This window comes from Periplaneta americana, chromosome 2 (genome assembly GCF_040183065.1).
Source record: "Periplaneta americana isolate PAMFEO1 chromosome 2, P.americana_PAMFEO1_priV1, whole genome shotgun sequence".
NCBI lineage: Eukaryota > Metazoa > Arthropoda > Insecta > Blattodea > Blattidae > Periplaneta > Periplaneta americana.
The window spans coordinates 183,880,110-183,907,247 of NC_091118.1; the positions used below are offsets into that span (position 1 = coordinate 183,880,110).

Below are 27,138 nucleotides of genomic sequence, written 5' to 3' on the forward strand. Positions count from 1 at the left end.
AATTCACACGCTCCATCCTTCTCCATATCCACATTTCAAATGCTTCTAGCTGCTTCTTTTCACTTCGTCGTAATGTCTATGTTTCTGTCCATACAATGCAACACTCCACAAAAAGCACTTCTCTAGTCTCTACCTTAGTTCTTTCTCCAGTGGTCCGCAGAACATGGTAGTTTTTCTATTAAAAACTTCCTTTCCCATTACTATTCTCCTTTTGACTTCTTACCAGCAGCTCATGTTACTGCTTATAGTACTCCCCAAGAAGCCATAGACAAAAAAATAGAGTTTGAAGCTGTCTACTTGCTCTAATGTCTCATTTAGAATTCGCAAGTTTACCTTCTTTACTTTTCTCCCTATGACCATGGTCTTCGTCTTGTAGACATTTATCTTCATCCCATACCGTTCACAGCTGTCATTTAGATTTAGTAGCTTATCCCTTAATATCATCTTCTCTTCTGCTAACAACGCCATATCAGCAGCAAATCTTATACGCTTTATTATTCTTCCTCCTACTATCACTCCTCCCACGTTCTGTTCTTCACTAAATTCTCCAAGTAGATGTTGAATAGGGTAGGTGATATAGGCATCCTTAATTTCTATACAGACCTAGATGGTAAGCCAAAATATTTTCGTCAGGAGTTACGAAATGTGATTGTCATAAACATTTCGAAATGGAATTTCTTCAGCATTGCAATATTTAATTTATACTTTAAGCTTCTTAAAATGACGAAATATATTTAAAAAAATAATGAAGGGCTTGTAATTGTGTGAAAACACATATCAAGGCCTATCAAAAAATTGCGAAACATTAGTGATATTATAGGACAAAACAGTACCAAAGAATTAAAGCCAATTTTCCATAACTCTTCAATGTTTGTGCCCAAAGACATATCAGCATAATCACTTTCAACCATCTTAGCTGCTATGATATGCAGGACACCTACAAAAGACCTTTCCGGTTTCGAACACATGTAATTTACGTTCCATGAATCTGAGGGGCATGAAAATAGTACCAATGGAAAGAGAAACTCAAAATGTTTAGTTCCTCACCTTAAGCATGTTCAATGTGTCCCCCCTTTGGTAACACGGCACAATCAAATGCGACGTAGGTATATACGGATTTTCCGAACCCAGGGTACTGAACTTATATCTGTTCACCTTACCACGAAGATGAAAAGTGGCTTCGGCAGAAAGCACCACGGAACGAACAGATCCATCATCGTTTTCGATTGAAGTGTGTATACTTATGCAGAAATTTCTTCGTTCTCGTGTTTTAGGGCTGGTACCAACTGTAGTCGGTACGGATGAAATCGCTACCGCTTGCGAAGAATCTTGCCTTAAAATCGGTGTATCATTTACGGATTGTAGGCCCATTGGGTGGGACTGCACCAAATTTTGTTCGGTATTGCCATTGCATATTAATAACCGACTGGCTCACACGAAAATCAAGTTTTTCTGTCCTCTATAGTAGCCATTTCGCCTCAACAATGAACAAATTTGTTTATATGCGCTATTATGAGGCAGTGATACCAACTAGGAAAACAATGCTGTCACAACTAAACTTTTTGAGTTTCTCTTTCCAGTGGTGATATTTTCATACACCTCAGATTCATAGAACGTAAATTACATGTGTTCGAAACCGGGAAGTTCTTTGGTAGGAGCCCTGTATTGGATTTATTATAACACAAACTTTCACTAAATTATATTTTTTGAATGTGTAACAGTTAAATTGGCTACGTAAAATGTTGGAGCACCAACAAACTGTATTCTTGAGGTTACTTAGTTACTATTGGCCTACAATGAAACAAAACGCAAGGCCTTGAAAAATTAGTTTGTGCGAGATCGTGCGTATTTGCTTGGTTTCCGCACAAAACCAATCCGCGGAAAGTCTAATATTCCACATTCAGTATTCCCAACCTAACACACATAACAATTTCCCTCTTCTTACCGCTTAAGTAACATATTGATTTTACTGCTTTAGGCTTTTAACATATTATTTTTTAGAGACGTTCAATATAGTAATAATTATAAATTGGAAACTTACCACTGCAATTTCACCTAAATTGCACTGTTAATTATTGTTTTTAAATATTTGCAAAAATTAAGTAAACTCTACAACTCCACTAAAGTTACTGCATTCGTGATGCAAGTAACATTAAGGAAGCCGTGAAAAAATAAACAAGATTCCAGACTCATCATGGTGGCTACTTTGACCGAAGGAGTTGTGGATCTAATATAACATAATATTGTTAAAATATTAAAATGAAAAATAAATCATTACATAACCTTACCGTTTGTTTTAAGTTCGCATTTATAGACTGGGGGAAAAAAAGACAGACGTATATCACGACCTGCTGGAGTATAGTAAACACAGAAAACATTTTAAAGCAACAATGTTGAAGATAGATATTTTTGTTTTGAAAATTTGTCGTCATTGAACAGAAACCAAGATGGAGATTTCATTGCAACTAATTAGAAATTCCTTCGCACAAAATAATGTACGATACACGAGCGGTATGTTTTCTTTCAATTCTCGGAAATTAAAAAAGCTCAAATACGTTTCGCTTTTTCAAACTTTTCCTCGAACATGAAAACTTCAACATACCGCTCTTGTAACGCATATTACTATTACTCTATGTTTTCAATGCAAAAAATATCGTAAAAATTATAGACGAAAGCTGTTAGGATCAGTAGAAATTTTCATTTCTGAAGAAGTAGATCTTGGTTCAACGTCGTTTGAATTTCACTCCACTACAATTCTGGAATGCGCCGAAATCCAAAACTTAAAAATAAGAGTAACAACACGCGAGTTCGCTGCGCATTTGGGCATTTCTTTTTGTGGAAGAATATGTAAAATTTGTAGTTGTTTCATATCTCCTTGTAACTTTACAGATTTGCATTCGTCACAATAATTCCTGCAAATTAGTTCCTTTTACGCAACTGAAGGTGAGGCAAGTCATGTAGCCTATTGATGAAAAAATGTCTGTAATTATGGACCCAAGATATTGATTACGTAAGTATAATCTGTTAAAAAAGAAGCAAAAAGTTTTATATTTTTTGGCAGTCGACCTTGCACACAAGCAATTTTGGGCAGTCGACGACCTTGGAACAAGCCGCACACACTACTTCTGCCTCGACACCGCAAAATTCACATCCTCAAGTAAGTTACATTTACTTATATTAAAGAACATATATTATGTGCTATATTACAACTTACTTTATTTCTGTATTGTTTAACAGTTTCGGTAATTTTAAATAAGATATTAGTCCAGCAGTTGTGTTCAATAAAACTGTACCATAGACTTGAAGTGGCGTGTGACACAGAACTGTGAAGTCGAATTATATTTCAGTGTGGGCATTAATCAGTTATCTGTAGATTCTATGTGATAAGGGCTTGCCAATTTTCGTAAGTAAAAATGAGGGACACAAACGTTACTGACAATTTTATTGCACTAATTATTTCCACCCATTAATAGAACAATCTGGATTCATATGTAAAAAAAAAAAAAAATACCAAAATCACCACAAAACAAGTTGAAAAACAACATAAATTCCTTATAAAAAGAAACGTTAACTCGGAAACTAGGAACTCATAATATTGATGTAATTACTAATGTGATATAAACTAACCTAACTTAACGTAACCTGAACTAACTTAACGTACGTACACAAAAGATTTCAGCCACTCTCCTCGGAAAACACACAGATGTTTACATGATTTATTACTAGAGCTATCAGATCTTATCACACTTGAGGGGCTGCGGTATTTTACAAATCATTGTTGTTCTTGTAGTTGATATCTATATTTATTGTAGAAGTGGTTGTATAATTTCCCCCCCCCCCCACTTTTCCGCCGAAAACAATGAAGAATGACGCATCAAGTGGAACAAAGTGGACATAATATTGAATGGCGCCAAACTAAAGTCAAAGTGCATAAGGGCTATTCCATCTCAAATCGACCGAAATGTAGAGAAAATTGACCTTGCAATTTTTAAATACAATGAAACTTTTTCTGTCCGTAGACAACTGTGATACCATGCTTTGTGCAAAGTTTGAGGCATCAGAACTTCATAGTGTTTAAATTAAAAATATTTAAATGTATCGTATTTTCATAAAATTAGCAACTTTAAACTGTTGTGGCTCCGAAACCCTTTCACCCAATGATCAAAATCATGGTTTATTTTGATGCTGAAAAGTTAAAGTTTATATTGACATGTAAACAGTTTTTCTTACTTTTTATGGAAATGGAAAAATTTAGACTTTTCTTCATTAAGACGCCTTTGCCCACGAAAAAATATTTTTAAAATATATGGTTAGATTCCGCATTGAAAGTACAAATAAACACATATTTTTTACTGGTGCACCGTTGATAAGAAAGTATTGAAAATATCAAATAAAGAAAATATATAGTATGCGCGTGAGCTAACCAGCTGACTGTGAGGAGGGATCTAGCCGAGGGAAGCAAGGCCAGGAGACAAACACGTGATGTTTCGTTTAGTAGCGCATAGCTGGGCTAGCTTTATCACAGGTTTTCATAAACACAGGAGTAAAATGACGCCCAAAGCTCGCTTATCTTCATTTCTCGGCCAGTGCGAGCAGTACTGCGCCGTTCAAGTCCAGGCGTATGAAAATAATTTATTTAATACCCTCGAAACTTATTGCCGTGACACTAAGCAAACAATGCCGAATCTCTCTTAATAATGCAAGGTTTTTTCACAATATTTTTTTACATTTTTACAAATGGGTAAAAAGCCTAAAAGTAAGTAAAATCAGATTATCTCTCTCTGTATACAATAAAAAAGATTACTTCTTATCATAACCTACCAAATGTCAGCTTCAAAATGAGCTCTCGTTCAATGTTCTGCAGTAAAATAATGGTTCCAGAGTTCTGAGCGCTGAAAGAGGCTTGTTTTTCTAAAATCCGTTAAATTTATCGCTCAACTATACGAAAACAGTTTGACTTTCGATAGTATATTTTTGCAAATGCACTCTCCTCAGCACCTTGTATAAATAGAGAAAAAATTAGGGTATAAAAAATGTGAGGTTTTTTACTGATCGATTTCAAACGGAATAGCCCATAAGATGAGCACAAAGAATAGACGATTCATAAAATATTCTGTAGACTCTGATCAAACCTGCCCTAACTTGTGTAGGTATGATCATTGCACCCGGCACTCTGTTAACACATCAACGAAAATTAAATTTCTGCGTTCAACATGCATACTAGAGTCATTTCTCCGTTTCGTCACATATTGGAAACACACCTGTATGAGACTGTTCGGAAATATCTTCCAATCCAGACTAAATCCAACAATAAAATAGGAACGAAAATCAGCTGTGTATGTCTAACATGCAATGAAATTGGGACATGTTGATGCGTGTGCAAACTATTTCGGGACGCGGGACGCAATGGTCGAAATCGGGACTGTCCCGGAAAATACGGGACAGTTGGCAAGCCTAGATATCCGATATGCTTTTACTCCATGTTGGCGTGCTTAGTGTTACATAGTGTATAGTGCATTGTAGGCTAGAGGTCTGCCCGGGCCGGGCTCGGGTTGAAAGTCACTTATGGTTGTCAGACTAATGGCCGGTTTGTCCAAGTAATGTTTAATTTGGCTTAACAAATGTTAAATTAACAGCTGGTTTATTTTTAACGTTTTGTTAAGATTTTTTTCATTTTTCCAACATAATTTTGTTTAAAATAACCAACACTTAACTTTAACTGTCGTTAATATTATTCTAAATACTCAACAGCAGTTGGTAATGATTTTGCATATATAAGACAACTTCTTATTGGCTGATATTATTATTATTATTATTATTTAAATTCTGTACTGTAGAGTATGTCATGAAAAATGTGTAAAATCGTAACCTGTTACAGTAGCCATGATTCATACAGTACAGAGAGTTGATAAATGAAAGTTGCATTGACTACTATTGAATAATAATAATTATTATAAGTATGGTTATATTTTATAATGCTAAATATGAATTTCTGTTTAGAAAAACTCAGCATTATTACCACCAGGTGACAATAATTACACGAATGTGTGTGTAGTCAACTGTACACAAAACCCCGAGGAGAATTCCGTATCATATAAAATTCTCTAATTCAGGTCCATGTATAAATTATATGTAATTTAGTCCTAAAGAAGCAATTGCTGCTGAAACATTTTATTATTTACTCACTGCGTATTTTGAAGCACTATTGACATCGGCTATAGTTGAAGAGCCAGTAACATAGAATCTAGAGTTAATAGTAGCTGGTGAATTGGAACAAGTGGCCTATTTCTGTTTATAGGATATTCAAATCTGACTTCAATTTCTTGCCACGTTGAGATCGCACATTTCCTCAATATTAAATGGATAATAGCTCAGCATCGAAATAAGTGTCAGTATGATAATCAGTTGACTTATAAAGATTATCTTCCCTATATTAATATTCCAAAATATTTTTGAAATTATATATTACCAGTCTTATGGCCGGTTTCACAAAGCTTCATTAAGGTTTTAATGATTCGTTAATGTATTTACTGGTTCATTAAATCATTTTTATATCTCACCAAGCATCTTTAGCCTAACAAACCAGTAAAACTATCATTAAATTTAGTGATAGAAATTTCCGTCTTTAAATTTTTAATTATTCATTAGTTGCAATATAAAATGGCGGAACGTTTCGACGCAGAATTGTTATATCTGGAACTGCTCGAAAATTAAGAGTCAAATGGAGATAATGTTAACCATTTAAAAACCGATCATTTTGAAAATTTGAATGACATAAAAATTCACAAAAGATACCGCGTCACGAAGATCGTGGTACCGGTACTCAAAATTTTAGAAGAAGCTGATTGTAGGTTAGAATATCATAAAAACGGCTGAGACAAAGCTGAAACTAGTCAACTAGGTAACATACAACTGAGTTTTATTTTAAGACATGAAAGTGATTATTATAACTACATACCGGTATACCTAAGAAATATTAGTAAATTAATACATAATGTGCATTCAAACATAACAAAACTTAATTGGTATATTAACTTTCATTTATTAGAATTATATTATAGCTTGCGATAAGATATGTTTGCACTGGCTTAAAACAGAAGCGAAAGAGCTGGATTCTTGGAATTTATAATCGTTTTCTTTCCGATGGAAATTTAATTTTCCAGCAGGATAATCACCCCGCGCACTCCGCCATATACGTTCAAAGACGGTTCACGGAAAAGCATGAAAAAGAGGAGGATTGACAAATATCGAGACATCCCACCTCAAAATCCAGATCAGTTCTGGGATCAAGTTCTGGCTACCTGGGAAGATTTCGCTAAGGACCAGAACTATTTCCGCGATCTGGTGGACTCAGTGCCCCGAAAATGCCAGGCAGTGATAGACGCCGGTGGCATGTGGACAATGTATTAGATCCACATGTGTATTTCTTTTATTTTTCTTTAATTTGTTTGTTTATCTTTGTTTTATTTCGGGAAGAAAATTGATCTCCCAAGAGTTTTTTTAATTCTCCTAGTGGAGCCAGAGTTGCGAAATAATTCGTTCCACTACGCAATATTAAAAAAAAATGAAAGGTAACATGCATAAAAATTAGTTACGTTGATAAAAAAAAAGGTTACCACCGAGATTCGAACACGGCTCCCTGGGATGCCAAGCCAACTCACTACTGACTGCGCCATCAGAGAGTAGTGACGTAACTAGCGCGACGAGGCACATATAGGAGCTCAGCTTGAGGTCTACGGAGACAGCGCACATGTAAACGCACTCGTGTAAATATTTTAATGTTCAGTACTAGTTAATGTTTCATTTGGACTGATTTACCGAAGCTTGGTGAAACCGGCCCTTACTCTAAACATTCCTCAAAGAGAAACATAACATGTTATTTTCACAACTTTTGTCTGAACAGCTGTGGTGTTATCCGCCATGTTTAACTGTTTGTTAAATGAGTTAACGGCCTGAAATCCTACATTTAAAGTTAACAAACGGTTAAGAAGCTGTTAAGCCAAACTGGTGTTGAACAAATGGAAAAACTGTATTTAACAAACTGTTGAAGGTTTAACAGTCGTTAAGTGTTCTAACAATACTTGGACAAACCGGCCCTCAGACCTTAAAGAAATGCGAATTATATTTTTCCGCGAAATAAGTACGGATTAAAAAAAATGCATAGGCTACACAATTAGATGTGTACCCGACACCCATCCAGAACAGCAGAGCACCAGTATCGTAAGTTATTGTTTAGTTCGACTTCGTATTTCGTAACGACATCTATCTCGTTTGTACTCTGTCATAGACACAGAGCATGATTACTTGTTTTACGTGGGAGACAGATAGATTACTCATTATCATGCTCCTACAGAAGTGATCTCTCTCGCAGCTGTTCCTGATCCCTATGGTCTCTGGTCTATGCTTTATTTGCCAATCTTCGGATAGGGCTCGGGTGATGGTTATAAGTAAGGAGCGGATTCCTATGTAATTAAATATTCTTTTTGCGTGTGATAAAACACAATTAACAAATTTTGCAATTCATTTTTAATTTTCAGAGAAGTCTATATTGTATCTTAAAAGTATTTATTTCAGTCACTGACTTCACAGCATATGTTTAAGGTGCTATACCTTTACATTACATATTTTAAAAGACGTATGAAGGTTTTCGTTGGTCTACGCCAACATCATCAGATACGAAGTACATTTCAGCAATATCAGTGCTCTCTACATAATATCTACAAATACAAAACATATTTAGTAGCATGCAAAATGGGACATTAAAAACTCAACATTGCTGTGATACACATTGACATTCTATATGACTGCCTTGATTGTCACTTACTTAAAATACACGTATAGATTACAAAAAATATTGATTTGCATATATATATATATATATATATATATATATATATATATATATAAATGCAAGTCTTCACATATGAGATAATAAAATGCCATGATTTAAAAGTGATAAAAATAATAAAATATAAAACTAAGATAAAAAGTATTATGAATGTGAAGAGTTGCAAAATGACAGTAATTACATTTATTATATTCCTATTTCTGTTTCACAATAATATATAATTCCACCATTCAGAAACGTATGCATCATGGTTTGTGTCACGTAATTATTTGAATATTTTTCAAGTTTATATGGTTTTATTATAAATGTCAATTGACATATTTTTCAAGTTTATATGGTTTTATTATAAATGTCAATTGACATATTTTTCAAGTTTATATGGTTTTATTATAAATGTCAATTGACATTTATAATAAAACCATATAAACTTGAAAAATATTCAAATAATTACGTGACACAAACCACGATGCATACGTTTCTGAATGGTGGAATTATATATTATTGTGAAACAGAAATAGGAATATAATAAATGTAATTACTGTCATTTTGCAACTCTTCATATTCATACTACTTTTTATCTTAGTTTTATATTTTATTATTTTTATCACTGTTAAATTATGTCATTTTATTATCTCATATGTGAAGACTTTATATATATGTAAATCAATATTTTTTGTAATCTATACGTGTATTTTAAGTAAGTGACAATGAAGGCAGTCATATAGAATGTCAATGTGTATCACAGCAATGTTGATTTTTTAATATGTCCCATTTTGCATGCTACTAAATATGTTTTGTATTTGTAGATATTATGTAGAGAGCACTGTATTGCTGAAATGTACTTCGTGTCTGATGATGTTGGCGTAGACCAACGAAAACGTTCATACGTCTTTTAAAATATGTAATGTAAAGGTATAGCACCTTAAACCTATGCTGTGAAGTCAGTGACTGAAATAAATATTTTTAAGATACAATTAACAAAGTTAAAAATTCCGAACATGAAGTTTCAAGTTTAAAACCCGAATTTTATTTCGCATAAAAACACATATTTTCACAAAAAATTATGTAAATACATATTTTCAGGAAATCTATTATAAACACATAAATCTTGGAGTTTTTTTACTTAAACAATTTTTTACAAGAAATTTTAAATATTCTAAAACTAAACCAATTATATCACTCAGAAGTACGTTATCTTTTTTAAGAATTCTTGGTTGCTTCGTGTTTCTAAGCGCTCTGTGGTATATCCGTGATCCATTTTCGTATTAGTATCGCCTCAAGTTCTGAGAACTGCTAGGCAGCATATCAACGTTATTATTAGAGAATAAATTAACATGGATACATAATTAGGAATGTTTATTGTTGCTGAAGATGATTTCATTCCAAGCTTTGTTTGTGAAACACAACAGATAAGAGCTTGGGTATGAACATTATTTAATTTAAACAAATCTCTCGCCTCTCCCAAGGCAATATATATGATAATAATAATAATAATAATAATAATAATAATAATAATAATGATTTATTTAACCTGGCAGAGTTAAGGCCATACGGCCTTCTCTAACACTCAACCAGGAGTAAAAACTGCGTTATAGAAACACTACAAATTTACAAAGTACACACAAAACTGAATAAGATAATAATAATAAAATGTAAACAACAAGTAAGAAGAAATCAGACATAATATATAACATACAGAAAGAAAGAAAAAAAAAAAAGCATAATAAAATGTCAACAGCAGGTCAAAAATAAATGAGGCCTACAAAGTATAAAAAAATAAGAATTATTGATAATAATAATAATAATAATAATAATAATAATAATAAATAGAGTAGTAATGATAACAATAATGATAATAATAATATTAATAATAATAATAAATAAAATAATAATAATAACAGGCCTAATAGCAATAATAATACTAATAGTAGTAATACAATAGTGCAGTACAAAGCATACAATGAATACAATATTTTTAAGTATACACAGTAAGGAAAATTATGTTTATATATAGCTCAACTTATCACATTAGAGATATACCATTATCGGAAAATATGAGAACAAAAATATAAAATAAGTTAAATATCACTAGAACATAAAAAAAAAAAATTGTGAATACGTGGAAACATGCAATACAACACTTGTCATAATAGTAAGTTAGTTTGGCAACTCGTCATAAGATAATTTTCTAACTTGGATTTGAAAGATTTCAATGTTCGGCAGCCCTTGACTTCAGGCGGCAGAGAGTTCCAGTGACGAGAGGTAGCAACAGCGAAAGATGAGGAATACAGAGATGATGTGTGAAGTGGAATTTCTAGCGTGTTATCGCGTTGTGATCGAGTATTAATATTATGATAGCGAGAGAGAGTATGAAAACGAGCGAATAAATAATAGGGGGATGAAGTGTGCATAATTCGATATAGGAGAGAAAGTGAGTGCAGATTTCTCCTCTCATGTAACCTAAGCCATGATAACTTCTCGAAAGAAGGTGAGATATGATCATAGTATCGAACATTACAAATGAAGCGGACGCACGCGTTATGAACACGCTGTAGTTTCTGGGCGGAATCAATCCTGAGATCACTGAACAAAACGTCGCAATAATCGAAGTGAGGTAGAATGAGTGTCTGTACCAGCGTCTGTTTTAATTTAGATGGATAATGATACAATCTTTTTAGTGAATGGAGAATAGAGAATGCCTTCTTACATGTATATTTAATATGCGTATCCCAACTAAGATTAGATTCGAAATGCACTCCGAGATTTTTTACGGTAGAGCTAAACGGGATGATTGTTTTATCCAGTTTCACAGGTGGAATATTCAGGTCGTTGACTTCAGGAATTAATCTACGGTTCGCGAACAGAATAGCCTGTGATTTACATGCGTTTAGGTTAAGCCCAAATTGTTGAGACCAGGAAGAGATGGAATCAAGATCTTCATTAAGACTATTAATGCTATCATTTAGTGCATCAGGACGCGCTGAAATATACAATTGAACGTCGTCTGCATATATTTGATATCTGCAGTGCTTAAATGATTTAGAAATTCCATTTATATAAATAGAGAAGAGCAAGGGGCCTAATACTGATCCCTGAGGAACTCCTGTATCTACAGTACGCCAGGATGAGAAACGATTATTAGATATGACACGCTGCTGGCGGCCAGTAAGGTAGGAGTACATCCAGGTGATAACACTATCAGAAAGGTGTAGCGTTTGTAGTTTAGTCAATAGTAGATCGAAGTCAACAGAATCAAAGGCTTTGCTATAGTCCAATAAAACTATTACAGTAGCCTGTCGTTTATCCATGGCTGCGCGTATGTCCTCAGTAACATTCAACAAAGCAGTAGAAGTGCTATGGCCATTTCTGAATCCTGATTGTAAAGGGTCTAAAAGATTAAATTCTATTAGGTAGTCTGACAACTGCTTATGAATGATGCGTTCCAGGGCTTTGGATAAAACGGGAAGAATGGAGATTGGCCTATAGTCTTTTGCAGAAGTTGGTGAATTTACTTTAGGAAGTGGGCGTACCAAAGCTGTTTTCCAGAGTTGCGGATAAACAGACGTGATAACTGAAGAATTGAAAATATGGGTTATTACAGGAAGCACGATATCAACTAACTTATTGATAAAGACTATGCTTATGTTGTCAGAGCCTTGTGCTTTAGATTTAATGCTTTTAAGAGCCCTTCTTACTTCAGAATCAGTAATGTGCGAGAAGAAAAATTTTTCGCGAGAAGGAGGAGGATTAGCTAGGAGAGTATTAATTGTATTTAGTTTTGACTGTTTTTCAGGTCGTATAGTGGGAGGTGAGGTAAAGTATTCATTGAGTTTATCAAGTGGTATGTTTATAACTTCAGCTTCTGATGCTTTCTTCCCTACTCCCATATCACGTAAGTTATTCCAAAGACACCGCGGGGGAACGGATTCCCTGTTATCGGGTTTGTCAAACGATATCCTTCAAGATATACTGAAAAATGGTTGTTTAAAAACGATTTGACTTTCCTATTAGAAAGTCTAAGCATTTTGTGTGACACCATAAAAAACTCGATACATCCAAAAACCTGTTGTCTGAAACAGGGAGGTGCGTGCCGTGGAAATTACACTAGACTCGCTACCAGGTATTGGAAGGTGTGCCTGTAGGTGAAATTGACGGTGTTTGTTTTTGTGACATTCCTCGTTTTAAATATGCACGCCTGACGTCCTGTGATGTGGAAAGATCGTTTTCACAGTATAAGTCATTGTTCAGAGATAATCGGCATGCATTTGTGATGGAGAATTTGGAGATGACCTTTGTTGTTCACTGCAATTCTCGGCCACCTACTAGCACTCAAGAGTGGTTTGTGAGTACCTAGTAACATTTTTTTTTCCAAGCTAAGTAAGGTATTTTTGTCATATTTAAAATATATATATATATATATATATATATATATTCCTTTATTTTTTGCAAATATTTTCGTACTTTTTAGCAAATAAAAATAAATATATTTAAATGGTTTAGCACATAGAAATCCGCTCCCTAGTTATAAGGTAATCTCGGATTTCGGAGGGGGGGTGTCGGATGTGGTTCTTATCGGGCCGGGCCTAAGCATACTATAGGCGCATCAGCGACAAAAGCATCGCATTTGTTTTCCATGTCGGCCACCGGTATTGTAGGCTACACCGAATCCAAATAAATATAAAAGAAATAAAAGACAGCTTTAAATAGAATTAATATCACTACCCAAAAAAATAATACAAAACAATACAGGATGGAAGGAGACCAATGCACCAAACTTTAAGAGGTGATTCCACATGTTAAATGTAACGAAACTTTTATTGCACCGTTAAGCAGGAAAAAAATAATCTTTGCCAAATGTTTACAACGCTCTATTGCGGTAATGGCCCGAGAGAAATGGCCGATTGCTATACAAGCAGATAGGTAAAATAATCTGAATAGTTAATGCCTTGAATTTTTTTTTCGCATATCAAACCGTTTAGCCATGAATTTAAATTCAATAATTGCAAAAATCGTTAAAATAAATCTTGCACTATAGCGCGTCAACGACTGAGTACAGCAGAGGGGGAGGGGAAGGTAAGGAGTGCAGGCCGCGCATTGCAGAGTGGAGCCTTTGCAGTAGCGAAATGCTTCAAAGGAACATACCGTAACTATTTTCTCTAAAACGGTGAATGTTAGAGAAAAAACTTATTTAGATTTTTCAAATCTCTCCACATCATCTATTGCCAGTTTCATTTTGGTGCACCCTGTATACTATCTGCAAGCCGATAAATATAAATGGAATTTGTGTAGGACAGATACGTTGTCAAGGCAGACTTTCTCGTGGCACTCTTATTTCCTGTGCCATTGATCATTTCTCTCTTGACTTTGATTCATAAATTGAATATAAATAACTTATGTTATCGGATCAAATAAAAAGATGATGGATGTAGTAGTAGTAGTAGTAGTAGTAGTAGTAGTAGTAGCGGCAGTAGAAGTAATAGAATTAGTAACAGCAATAGTAGAAGTAATAGAATAACGGCAACACTAGAATTAGTAATAGCATATGTAGCAGCAGTAGTACAGTAAAAGTAATAACAGCAGCAGTAGCAGTAGTAGAATTAGTAACAGCATTTTTAGCAGCAGTAGGAGTAGTAGAATTAGTAGCAGTAGTAGAATTAGTAGTATTTTATTTAGCAATGCTTTCAACGTTACATGTTATTCAACGTCGTAATCGAGTGGCTGAGAAGTGGTCCACAAATTTTGCCTGCAGCCCTGTATAAAGAACGGTTCTTTTATGTACCGTAAGTATACGACACGGAACTCCAGCTACACTTCCCTCTCGGAAGATGCTATACTCGTGATTTTATAGCAGATTTCAGGTCTGTGGAACGTGAGAGCCATAGATTTTCTTTTAGAAATTATGCATTTTAGAAAATCTCAGTCAAATGTTGTATTTATATCTTTCAATTGAATCAGTTATTGTTGAAAAGAACTAAGTCCACTTATTATGTGTACAATATATGTTGGTTTAATCTTCGATAGATTATCCACAAAACAGTTTTTTTCGATTATCTCAAAACTTTAAAAAGTGGACTTAGTTCCTTTCAACAATAACCGATTCAATTTTGTATTCTATTTTTTTTATTTTGTTGGGTTATTTTACGAGTTGAGGGAAAACCCCGGAAAAAACCTCAACCAGGTAATTTACCCCGACCGGGATTCGAACCCGGGCCACCTGGTTTCGCGGCCAGACGCGTTGACCGTTACTCCACAGGTGTGGATTCAATTGTGTATGCAGTGGAACCATGCATACTGTATACATGGCTTCATCTTCTTGAAATTGGCCAATGAAATAACACTGACTATTGATTGTTTCACTCACAGTATTGCTAGTTACTTGAGAAGAAAGTAATGCATTTAAAAATCTACAAGGAAACTGCACTTATAAGTGCAAAACAATAAATTCTCTAGAAACTCAAAATAATTCTCATATTAATATTGTATCAAGGGTGTTAAGTTAAATCATATTTCATAAATTAAAGATATCATTAACTCTTAACTTGGCAAAGCTTCATTTCTCACACTGGTTTATTAAACCTTGTCGGACCGTAAAGGAAACAACTATCGCAATGTCCATTTTTTATATGTTGTACAATATTACAGTATTGTGAAATTTTAATTTTCCTATCAATTCTTTTTCTATTGTTTTGTTAAAATTATAGCATACTAGTGGCTTGTGCAGCAAATGCTGCTGCAAATTAAGTTCATGAGACGTTCAAATAAAAATTTTTCAGATTTATTTTCAGTGAAGAATACTTAACATTTTGCTGAGATGCGGAAAATGAGGCGAATGATATGTCAGAGTTGTAGAATCTTATATACGCCCTAAATAAAATTGTCCATCGTAAATCGTTAGCAGTTTTAGTGTTTCATTCGTTGCTGGTTGCGGGAAATAAACTTACTCATCATGGTAGCATGAAGTGAAATGGCATGCTATTTTCCCTACAACAAAATATGCTTGGCAGCGATCACAAATTTAATCGATTAAACCAAAGAAATACTAAATTAATTTTGATGTGGTTTAAAGACGCAGCAAAATAGGAAGCATGACTCAATTACTACCAAGGAAAATTAGAGAATCAGACATATAAATATCTATATCACACTGCCATTAAATGTATGAAAAAGACCCACACTACTTGATTAATACCTATAAAAGTATTTCATTTTTAATAACAATATTGTTACCTTACGTAAGTTTTATAGTTTTCAGTAACATATATATAGCCGTTACTCAGTAAATTATAACACTGAAGATCTAATACAAAATATTCTTTCTCTGCGTCTACTTACTTAAAGCCCCAAAAGGTTTCACTTTCATATCATCAGTATATCATTATGTGTTGCATTAACTATAATAATATTTCATTTTTAATGGTAGTAATGTCATCAAACATTCTTAAGTTTTGTAGTTCTTAATATCCAATACACAGCTGTACTCAGAAAACTACAGACCAGAGAATCAGACCTGTAAATTATTTTTTATACGTTATCAAAAAATTACACAAATGAAGATCGACATATTGACATTTGATATGAAAGAATCTGAGCCATCTGAGCTCTATGTCAGCAAACCTGTAGGTCATTGCCTTCGTGTAATAGTCTATTGTTTATTGTAGTGAATGTTTTGTTTTATTCTGATATGCAATTAATTAGTTCTCAAAACTGACGAAAGATGGACTTTGGAAAATAGGAAAATGATGTAGGAAAATTGACATTTCACTGAAAACTGCTATTTTTCTGAAAAACTTTGGGTTCCAAGCTTCAAAATGAGGTATCATTTATTAAAATCCGTTCAGCCGTTTTCCCGTAATTTCCATTACCAGTTCAAATTATATATATAGATAGCTTATTAACCTGTTGTATACTATAGGATACAATGTCAATTTAAGGGTTAAAATAGTTTGCAATGCCTCTGAGGACGAGTTCTACTCTTTCAGGGGCGAGGTAAATTTTTTTTTTGGTGGGTTATTTTACGACGCTTTATCAACAGCTTAGGTTATTTAGCGTCTGAATGAGATGAAGATGATAATGCCGGTGAAATGAGTCCGGGGTCCAGCACCGAAAGTTACCCAGCATTTGCTCATATTGGGTTGAGGGAAAACGCCGGAAAAAACCTCAACCAGGTAACTTGCCCCGACCGGGAATCGAACCCGGGCCACCTGGTTCCACGGCTAGAAGCTCTAACCGTTACTCCACAGGTGTGGACGGGGCGAGGTAAAGTTCTTATATTTATACTGTATTATATTTCATGTTACAATTATTAGATAAATAAATAAATAAGTAAATAAATAAATAAATAAATAAATAAATGCATATGCTTAGTTTATCTTTCGATGATTTGGAATCCAATCACAATTAAACATGTTAATTTTCTTCAACAAGTTCACAATATATTCTGTGGCACTGCGCACGAAAGCAATAACCCTATAAAAAAAAAAAAAAAAAAGGCGGTCATATTATTAATGTGATGCTGAACCGTTCTATCATCCCCGAAATTCTATGTGTTGAGTACAAAGTTGCAGTAGAGATATAGAGGTGGCAGTATACTGCAGACACATTAAAATAACAGACCTCCGTTCATTAAATCCTTATTTGCCCATAGGCGCCACAGAATTTAAATAAAAATATATTTTTAAGTTATAATCATTATTAACAATATGAAATATGATGCTAATTTTTAATACTTCTTTTTCATCACACATAAGAGACTGCAATGCTTTACTATATTTATATAAATTAATATATAATAAAGTAGATGGCATCAACATACATGGCAAAATGATTACATGCCAATTGACCCCCTCCGATTCGCCCCAAGTCACTTACCTCCAGGGACTTCTCAACCCATAACATTTCTCCCCGGCTGTTTAAACTAGCCTACTACCTTTTGGCACCCGACAATACACCCCACAAAGATTTACACCCCAGCAACATTCGGTGCAGTTAATTTATTATTTTTAATAATGGATGACATATTTATTGTTTTAATGATTAAATACATGTAATTATTCGCCACTACCCTGTGAAGTTATGACGCAAGTACTCAGGAACACGCCCTTGCCGTACGTGTTGGGGGTAATTCTTTGTAATCGGCGATGGCCTTAACTACACCAGAATAAATAAATAAATAAATAAATTCAGTTGCAGGGATCTCTGTCGCTGAGGCTGTCTAACATTTCATCCTGCGTCTAAGGCATTATTCCTAAGAGTCACTTTGTGCCTTTCAGGTATCTCCACTAAGTCCTCTAGTGTTTTTGGATTTTGTGGTAGTTGGGCTGGCGAGCTCTATTAGCAATATGTACCACTGTACTATAGCGCTTTCAGAATAAGAAGGCATATGGCCTACGCCAATCGAGTGCTAGCAGCAGTGCGGCGTTGTCACACGGTGCACGGTGTACGAGACGTGGAAGACAGAGACAACAGATAAGGACAGAAAACATCAGTATCAGTCGCTGCTGGGTGCAGTGAGTGAAAGGTTTGAGACCTGTTCCTTCATTGTGTGTAATGTTTAAATATAATTACTCTTACTGAAGTAATATTCATCCCAATTTTTATTATTCTTCGCTTCACAGATCAGTAGATCTTGGAGTCACTAACTTGCGAAATAAATTGACAGATACGTAGAAATTTACTTTGCTAATGTCAGACGAAGAATGTCTTAATTTAAAAAAGGAATGGCTGCATATTGTATTGCACTATCTGACATGTGAAAATTCTCTCCTAAAAAATTGAGGGCGAAAAACTTTACCCAAACGTTCAGACTTTCTTGTACAGCAGTGCTCAATTTATTATTGTTTATTTCTTCAGAGGAAAGATGAGATAGAGTTTGTTTGTAGGCCTACGAATCTAGCGATAATAAAACGTAAACATGTTTGTAGAAACGTAATTTAGTATTGATATTGAAGTTGAAAAATAATTTATTTTTCCTCTGCTAAATGAAACCTATATAATTTAATTTAATTCTCTAGCTTATACCTTACTTAGGGTCCAGGGTTCTATATTCTGGTTACGAATCTGGCTATAATGCAACGTAATCATAATAATTATGTGTTCATAATGTATAATTCAGTATTCATACTGAAACTGTAGATTATTTTATTTTTCTCTGTAAAACTAAGTCTATCTAATTTTATTTTATTCTCTAACTTTTACGTATCTAGATGTCCAGGGTTCTATATTCTGGCTAAGAATCCGGCTATAAGAATATTTATATTTATATTATAGGCATATCTGCTCATATATACGTAGGTCTAATTCAGTACTCATATTGAAATTGAAGATTACTTTCTTTTACTTTTTAAAATCAAGCCTATCTAATTTAATTTAATCCTCAGGCTTATATCTACCTAGAGGTCCAGGGTTCTATGTTCTATCACTCTGGCTTGTGGCATATCCTACGAGTGAAGGTAATTATATAGAAGTGAATGTGAAAACAGTAACCCAATAATATCGTTAATATATTGAATGTAAATTTGTATATTAGAAAAACATATAAAATGTAATATATTATATATAACGCGAGGTTTTTAAAATAGGAATTGAGTTTGGGAATTGTAAAATCTTCTCGTTTCTAGTATGCCCGTATTTATTTTAATGAAATGTAATTAAATTGCTTATCTTATAAAGTTTTTTAATGCTCTTAAGGAAGAACGTTGTTAATACTCTTCGTATAACTCATCGAAAAAGAGGCAAGGGTGTATATGTTTAAAATATCAACCAAATATCTCATACGTTTAAGCAATATTTCGTCTTATATCATGTATAATATTCCAATGAAAAGTGAAAATCGTATCTGTGGTTATCCTCAGCTTTCTTCTTGCTTTCCACTTTCTATAATGGCACTGCTAACACATGCTGCTGCTGCTGCTGCTGCTACTGCTACTGCTACTACTACTACTACTACTACGCCTACTAATATCACTAACACTAGGCCTACTATTAGCACTACTACTAGGCCTACTAATATCACTAACACTAGGCCTACTAATATCACTAACACTAGGCCTACTATTAGCACTACTACTAGGCCTACTAATATCACAACTACTAGGCCTACTGTTACTATTAGGCCTACTATTATATCACTACTACTAGGCCTACCACTACTACTACTACTACTGCTGCATTAAAAAGTCTGTACTGACCTCTAACCTGGTGGTCATCAACTATGCAATTAATAGATTATGATGACAAAAATTGATTCTTACAATGTTTTAAATCAGTGGTTCCAGAATTTTGATGATCTCATAAGCACCATATACCTTCCTTTTCCTTTGCATGAAAGGACAAAAGTATAGATTATTTTAAATATTACAGTATATATCTATTATTGTGGCCTTAAACAATACTGGTAATACTGACAATAAGTATTCATGTTGGCATTGCCATTATTCAATATTTCACTTACTTATCCCGAGTACATATGGGTGATTTAATTTATTTTTTATAATATCGCCAAAGATGAATCATATAATATTTCAATAAATGGCTCCTCTGCCATTCATATTTATTTCATCACGATCCATCCTTGGTAAAAAATGTTTAAAACAGTGTCTACATATCACATATCTAGTATCACCAGGCTACATCAATGTATTGTGGTACTGTTTTCGAATTTCGCGCCGCAAACACTCCCTTTAATGGCGGATGTCAGCCGATTCAATTTGTGACATTTTCCTTGCCTGCCACTCATGGGTATGTGTCTCTAGTAAGTATTACAAACTCTTTGGTAGTCTACATGAAAATGAACTGCATTCGTAGCACGATCACATACCAAATTCTTATGAGATGCGTAAACTGTATCACCACTGTGACATCGATTATTTTATTTTTGCATTTTTATATGACAACTTATTTCTTGTAAATGGACTTTCATTGTTGATTGTTGTTACAGGATGCTGGTCACAGTTCTTAGTGTCCTCCTGGTAGGCTTAATGGCATTACTGGCATATTATCGAGTCAAGACTCAGGCTACAATGAAGCTTGCGGAGAAGATTCCTGGACCAAAAACGATCCCCGTCCTGGGCAACCTCTTGGACTTCGGGCTTGATGTAGAGAGTAAGAATTTGCAACGAACTTTATGCAATATACTCGTAAATATATGTGAATTTATGAAAACAATTACATTATTTTTTTTTCCTTTCAATACCAAGACCCAAAAATAATATAGAATTAACCTTCAAACTATCTCCGTGCTCACAGAAATTGACTGCAAAGAAATCGAAGCACATTTGTTAATTTCGTTGCAGTTGTTTTTAGAAGAGCACATCATTATTAAACTGAATTGTAAGATAATAAGATTAGTACTTCCAGTTTCTCACTTATAAAAAGGTTTCATTCAACAGCAATGAATAAATAAAGTGCAATTAACCAATTTTAATAAGCAGTAAATAAGTTTAAATATATATACTCCGTATATGCATGTACTCTGTAAACTGGCGCATGACGTCACTTGGGGAGAGGGCGGAGCCTGCTCCCTTTCCTTTCCCAAGCTAGCGAGCGATCGGGCGAGAGTTCACATAGCGTATTGTATTCCCTCTCCCACGTGCATTTCCTTTCGCGCCCTGACTACTCACTGGACCAACCAGCTATGATGTCATTTGCGCAGAAGGCTTGATTTGTGACTGGCACTCCATAGATATTAAGGATAGAGTATAGTTAATACATAAGAATCCCTCTCAGTCCTGAGAGTATAGTATACTATATCATACTTCATACAGGATTATGATATACGATGTATGTGCATAGACCCGAAGTATAGTATAATATACCTGTATTTGTGCCCTAAGTGTAACCAGCAGAATTTTTTTAGCATTTTTACTCATGTCAGTGACTTTTTAAGTGTAGAATTATATTGAACTTTAAAAGTAAAACAGAAAATATCTCAGGACTCAGGAGGATAACAAAAAAGGCAGAATAAGAGATATTCCCGGAAATAAATACGGGATTTCTACCAAGTAATGTGTATTCCACTCCAATAGATGATCAAACGGTTCCCCAATTTAGTTACTTTACGTCACGTATTGTGATTGCTTCAGGACACAGCTAACATAATAATATTTAGCGATTTTATAATGGCCACGACCGAAAAAAAAACAATATAATTATTATTAAATTTGTTTATTTTTATATAACACTAGCTAGTTCACTAGAATGAAAAAAAAATGTAACAAAGTGAAACTACAAGGCCAACTATATTATTATTATTATTATTATTATTATTATTATTATTATTACACTGAGCACATGGACGAAATATGTAGGAGAGATACATGAGACAGAGAATCGTCCAGTAAGTTAATCATAGAAGACGAAACAACCATATCAGAAGACGAAAATGAATTTTCTACCTTAAGAGAGGAGGCTGAACTAGCGCTTAGGAAAATGAAGAATGGGAAAGCAACATGAGTTGATGGGATCCCCACTGAGTTCGTGAAATGCTTGGGTGAAGACAAGAAGGAAATTCTATCATTATGCAACGAAATATACGAGAAAGGCGAATGGCCTGAAGATTTTACGGAGACGGTGTTGCTGCCAATACAGAAGAAAAATAATGCCAAGGTAAGGAGTTCAGGACTGTCAGCCTGATGTCGCACTCGGCGAAGATTCTCCTGCGAATACTGAATCGACGTTTATATCCTAAGATTGAAGGACAGTTGGAGGGAGACCAGTTTGGCTTCAGAAAAGGAAAAGGTATAAGCGATACAATTGGACTACTACGAACAATCGGCGAAAGATACCTTGAGAATAATAAAGAAGTGTATATATTATTTGTGGATTTAGAAAAGGCATTTGACAGAGTGGATTGGAACAAACTGATGGACATCCTGAAGAAAAAAGTGTGGATTGGAAAGACAAGAGGCTGTTCAGTAATGATAAATATCAAACAACGAATCAAAGTCACGACAGGAGAAGAAATGTCAGAAGGAAGCGAAATATGGAGATGAGTACGACAAAGATCCCCTTTATCATCTACCCTTTTCAACATCTACTTGGAGGATTAGGTGAAGAACTGTTTTCAGAACAAAAGAAGGGTAAAAGTAGGAGGAAGAAGAATAAAATGCATAATATTTGCTGACGATATGGCGTTGTTAGCAGAAGAGGAGACGATACTAAGGGATATGCTACTGCTGTACGTAAATTTTCCCGATGTATCATACAATGTGTAGCTTTAATGTCTAATGCCAAGGAATATCATTTGACAGTTTTTCATAATCATAATCATCATCATCATCATCTCATCTCATTCTGTTCATATGATCAACCCACTGTTGTCTGTATTATATTACCTTATTGCATACATTTAGGTAGCTGCTTATCTGTTCATTTTTAATTTTCTCCATTGGGTTACAACCTTATATCATATTATATTTATTTGTTTCTTTGCTAGGACCCAGGTTTCACAACCATAAAGCAGCATTGGTATCATCATTACTCTGTAGAATATTATTTTCGTATCGCTTCTTATTTTGTTTCTGAACGTTCTCTGAATTGTTATACAAATTGCCTGAAATTTACTGATTTTTTCATCCATATCCTTATCAATGTTAAAACTTACATCACAATCTAAATATTTAAAATTAGAAACTTGTTCTAAAATAATTTCTTCTAAAACAACTTTTGAAAGTTTTTAATTTATTATTTAATAATGTTTCGTTGCAACAGAATCCATTTTTACTATTCTGTCAGGAATCATGTGAGGTGACGGGCTGATGTACTTGAATTGTTCGACTTTGTTAGAGGAAACTATCTTCTACAGCTGAAATTAAAGTCTTTAACATTCCCCTCCATTGCGAATGGCTTCTTTTTTTCGTAATAAATTTGGAAATGCGGTAACTGGCACGAACCAATTTTTGTTATATGGCTTGTTTACTACCTTTTTAGATGTTTTCTGTTTTTCCCCCCTTTGTCCCTTCAGACGTTCGAATTCGGAACTATGATCATAGGAAGTTTTTTCACTCAAAAAGTCTTGAAGAACCATATCATAAAGTTATGACATTTCTTCGTGAAACATCCTCTTACAACTTGAACGTTTGGAAACGAGAATAATTAACGTTTATAAAGTAGGATAAATAAATTACGTGCGTTTAAATATGTCTACTGTCTGGCTACAATGTCATACAGTGGTACCATACACAATTTTAGCGTCCATTTTTTTATCTTTTAAGAGTCATTTTAACTGTCTAAATTCATATTTTAAGTGCCATTTTAAATACCGTACCGTACCTGAAAACTTGATGTGTTAAACCTAAACGTCAAATGTCCAGTGGTCATAAACATACTGCATTTGCAAGCTCTGGCTACAATTCAATTCATATTTAACTATATATAAGTATTTCGAAGTAAGCTTTATGTAAATACGTTTCATGTCTCCCCCGTAAGATAGTATACTTTTTACTATTTCAGTATATGTCCTTTGCCTCTAGACCTACTTGAACATCTGTGTAATATCTATACAATTTCTACACACATTTTCATAAATGTAAATATGTGCTAATTACTTTTCTTTTTCCAGAGTATTGAGGTGTTATAGTAGACCAAGCCTTGTCTAATGGAGATATATTCAGGATGTGGTTTGGTACAAAACTCGTGGTTTTCATCTGGAGTCCTGAATACGTTGAGGTAATAGACATAGGAATTGTGATATATAAGGTTTCTTCCAGCAATTCGAACGCGTTCCGAACTAATACAGAAGTTCTTTGGACGCATGCGCTAGTTGTGTACTGCGTCAGTACTAGTAGTTTAGGATTTTACGTTTTTGAAACGATTCTTGAGCTCTTCTTTCAGGGTCTTCGGAGTTTCTTCTCACATTAAAATTATATTCATATTTCGAACTTAATTTTCGTAAAATATATCGTTATGGCCCTCTAAATCACTCTTTTTTATCTTAACCTGCCTAGTTTCGAAGCATTTTAATCGAAACTTCAGATTAAATCATCTGCGCATGCGTCAGCAGTTCAAATTCCCAGTTCCTGTTCTTAATCGAGATCCAATTTCACTCGTTTCGAACGAGTTCTAAAGCACGTTGGAACAGGATAGTTTGTATAGCTCAATTGATGAATTGTACAGGGACATCATTTTATTTTTACTTCAATTTTTATTGTACCTGAGTTTTTGAATGTACTTCACTCCCACCCCTTCTACTAGTAAACTTCCAACCGTTCACGACACAGAGCCGAGGGCGCGTAAGCAGTACTGAGTGAGTACAGTACGTTCCAGAAATATGTTCGCGTTTTCCAGTGACGAAAGAGCTTTCAATATTGAAACATATTTTCGCACAGGTACTGTCGTCCGTTTGCCTACGTCGCATCCCGGTTTCCCCCACCTGCTTCTGTTCGCTCCTCTGTAAAGTCTCGTAGCTGGGCTATCTTAGCCCTTTTCTGAAAACGTTCATTTCTGTTAGGAATTGGACATCTACGTAATATTACACAAGTGTTTAAAATAACTTAAATAAAAGGGCCTCGTTAAGTAATTAACTGTCACGTGATCCCCCCCTTTCTACGACCCTGCGACAAAACCACTTGAACGGACAGTAGATAGCATTTCTGAGTAATTTTATCTTTTCGGATCGGGCAGAAGTGAAGATTGAATTTACAATACGTAAGGTACTCTTTTATAGAGTAGGTACAAAATTATTTCAACATAAGTTACTCGTACGAAGGACGAAACTGGTAATTGGAATTAGGTACAATACTCTATAGTGTGATAATATGCACAAAAGAACTGAAGCCTGTATCGAAATGAATGGCCACCGTTTTCAAAAATGTGTTTAAATATCCATATTATGATAATTTTCAATTTAACTTCATTCTCTATATTGTACGCTAATGCGCAGCAACAGTACAATATACAATGCATAATTAATACGTCCGAATGGATAGCTCAATTCGTGAGTAAAAACGCTAAGTGTTAATACAGTACTGTATTTTGATTAAACAAAAACCTAACGAAAATTATCAAACTCAGAATTGCGATATTTCCTAGTTTACATAAATGGATGAACTAGTTTTCTTCCCTCCTATACCTACTCCAGTCGTGGAAGGGGTAGCAAACTGTGTTTCCTGTTTCAATCGTTAATAGAAAGGTATAGCCAGATTAATATTTAAAATGTTAGTAAAAATAAAATGATGTCCCTGTATATGCTATAAATTGTATAGTAGTCTGCATAGCTCAACTGATGAATTGTGTATGATTATAAATTGAATTAATCTACTTGATATTAATTGCACAAATTTGTATAGCTGAATGAAAGTATGCTACTTTGTATGTATATATTTGTATAGTTTTGACCGATGAATTGTGTATGCTTTAAATTGAATAGTAATCTATATAGCTCTATTGATAAATTGTTTGTGTTTGTAATTTAAAGTAGTTTGCATGATATGTATTATCAATTTCTGCATATCACAACTGGTTGAATTGTTTATGCCTTAAATTTAATTAACGTGCTTGTTTTGTATTATACATATAGCTCAACTGATGATTGATCGTTTGCGTTTGTAAATTTAATAATCTGATTGGCTATGTATTGTATACTTTTAGTAGAGCCATCGATGCAGCTCAGTCGGCAGACTCGCTGGGCTGCTGATCCGGAGCTGCGTTCGGGCTTGGGTTGGATCCCTCTTTGGTCTTTGGTTTCTTCCGAGGTTTTCCACAGTCGTGGGACTGAAGCCGGATGGTCTATGGCGAGTCTATGGCGAGTCCTTGGCATCAACCCCTTCGATTTGATTACTCCCCCTTTGATTTGATTACCTGGTTGGGTTTTCCGAGGTTTTCCCCAACCAAAAGGCAAATGCCGGGTAATATTTTGGCGAATCCTCGGACCTCACTTCATCTTACTACATCTCGCCAAAATATTGTAAAAAATTGCACAAAATTGTGAAAATTGTAGAAAATTACTAAATTGTAAAACTATAAAAATTTGTAAAAATTGTAATTGTAATATTGTAAAATTTTGACTTGTTCCACATCTTAAAGCTTCATTGCTCATGTAAGATCTATGGAATAAAATAAATCAATGAATGAAAAAAGGGAACTGGAAACTGGAAGTTCGTATTGGTTCGCAATCAGTTCTAGTCTTGTTGAACTACTGCGCATGAACAAACCTATTGTTAACTTTGGACTTTCGGTATAAAACAAAAGCGAAAGCAGTTACAAGGACAAGAGTATGTTGTTTAATGAATTGTTACTCCATTTTTGACAAAGTAATTTTAACGAACGTTTGGATTCATATATCGAGCGAAGTCCCA

General features: G+C 34.4%; 1 protein-coding gene across 2 annotated transcripts in view; it reads left to right on the forward strand.

Moving 5' to 3' along the window:
• Positions 1 to 3,048: 3,048 nt before the first annotated feature.
• LOC138694900 (cytochrome P450 4C1-like) overlaps positions 3,049 to 27,138 on the forward strand; it is a 61,601-nt gene continuing 37,511 nt past the window's right edge. For both annotated transcript variants that reach the window (XM_069819075.1, XM_069819074.1), the window contains exons 1-3: positions 3,049 to 3,157; positions 20,784 to 20,947; positions 24,405 to 24,511. In XM_069819075.1, coding sequence (XP_069675176.1) covers positions 24,458 to 24,511 — 54 coding nt within the window. In that variant the 5' untranslated portion in view covers positions 3,049 to 3,157; positions 20,784 to 20,947; positions 24,405 to 24,457. The remainder of the gene's footprint in view (positions 3,158 to 20,783; positions 20,948 to 24,404; positions 24,512 to 27,138) is intronic.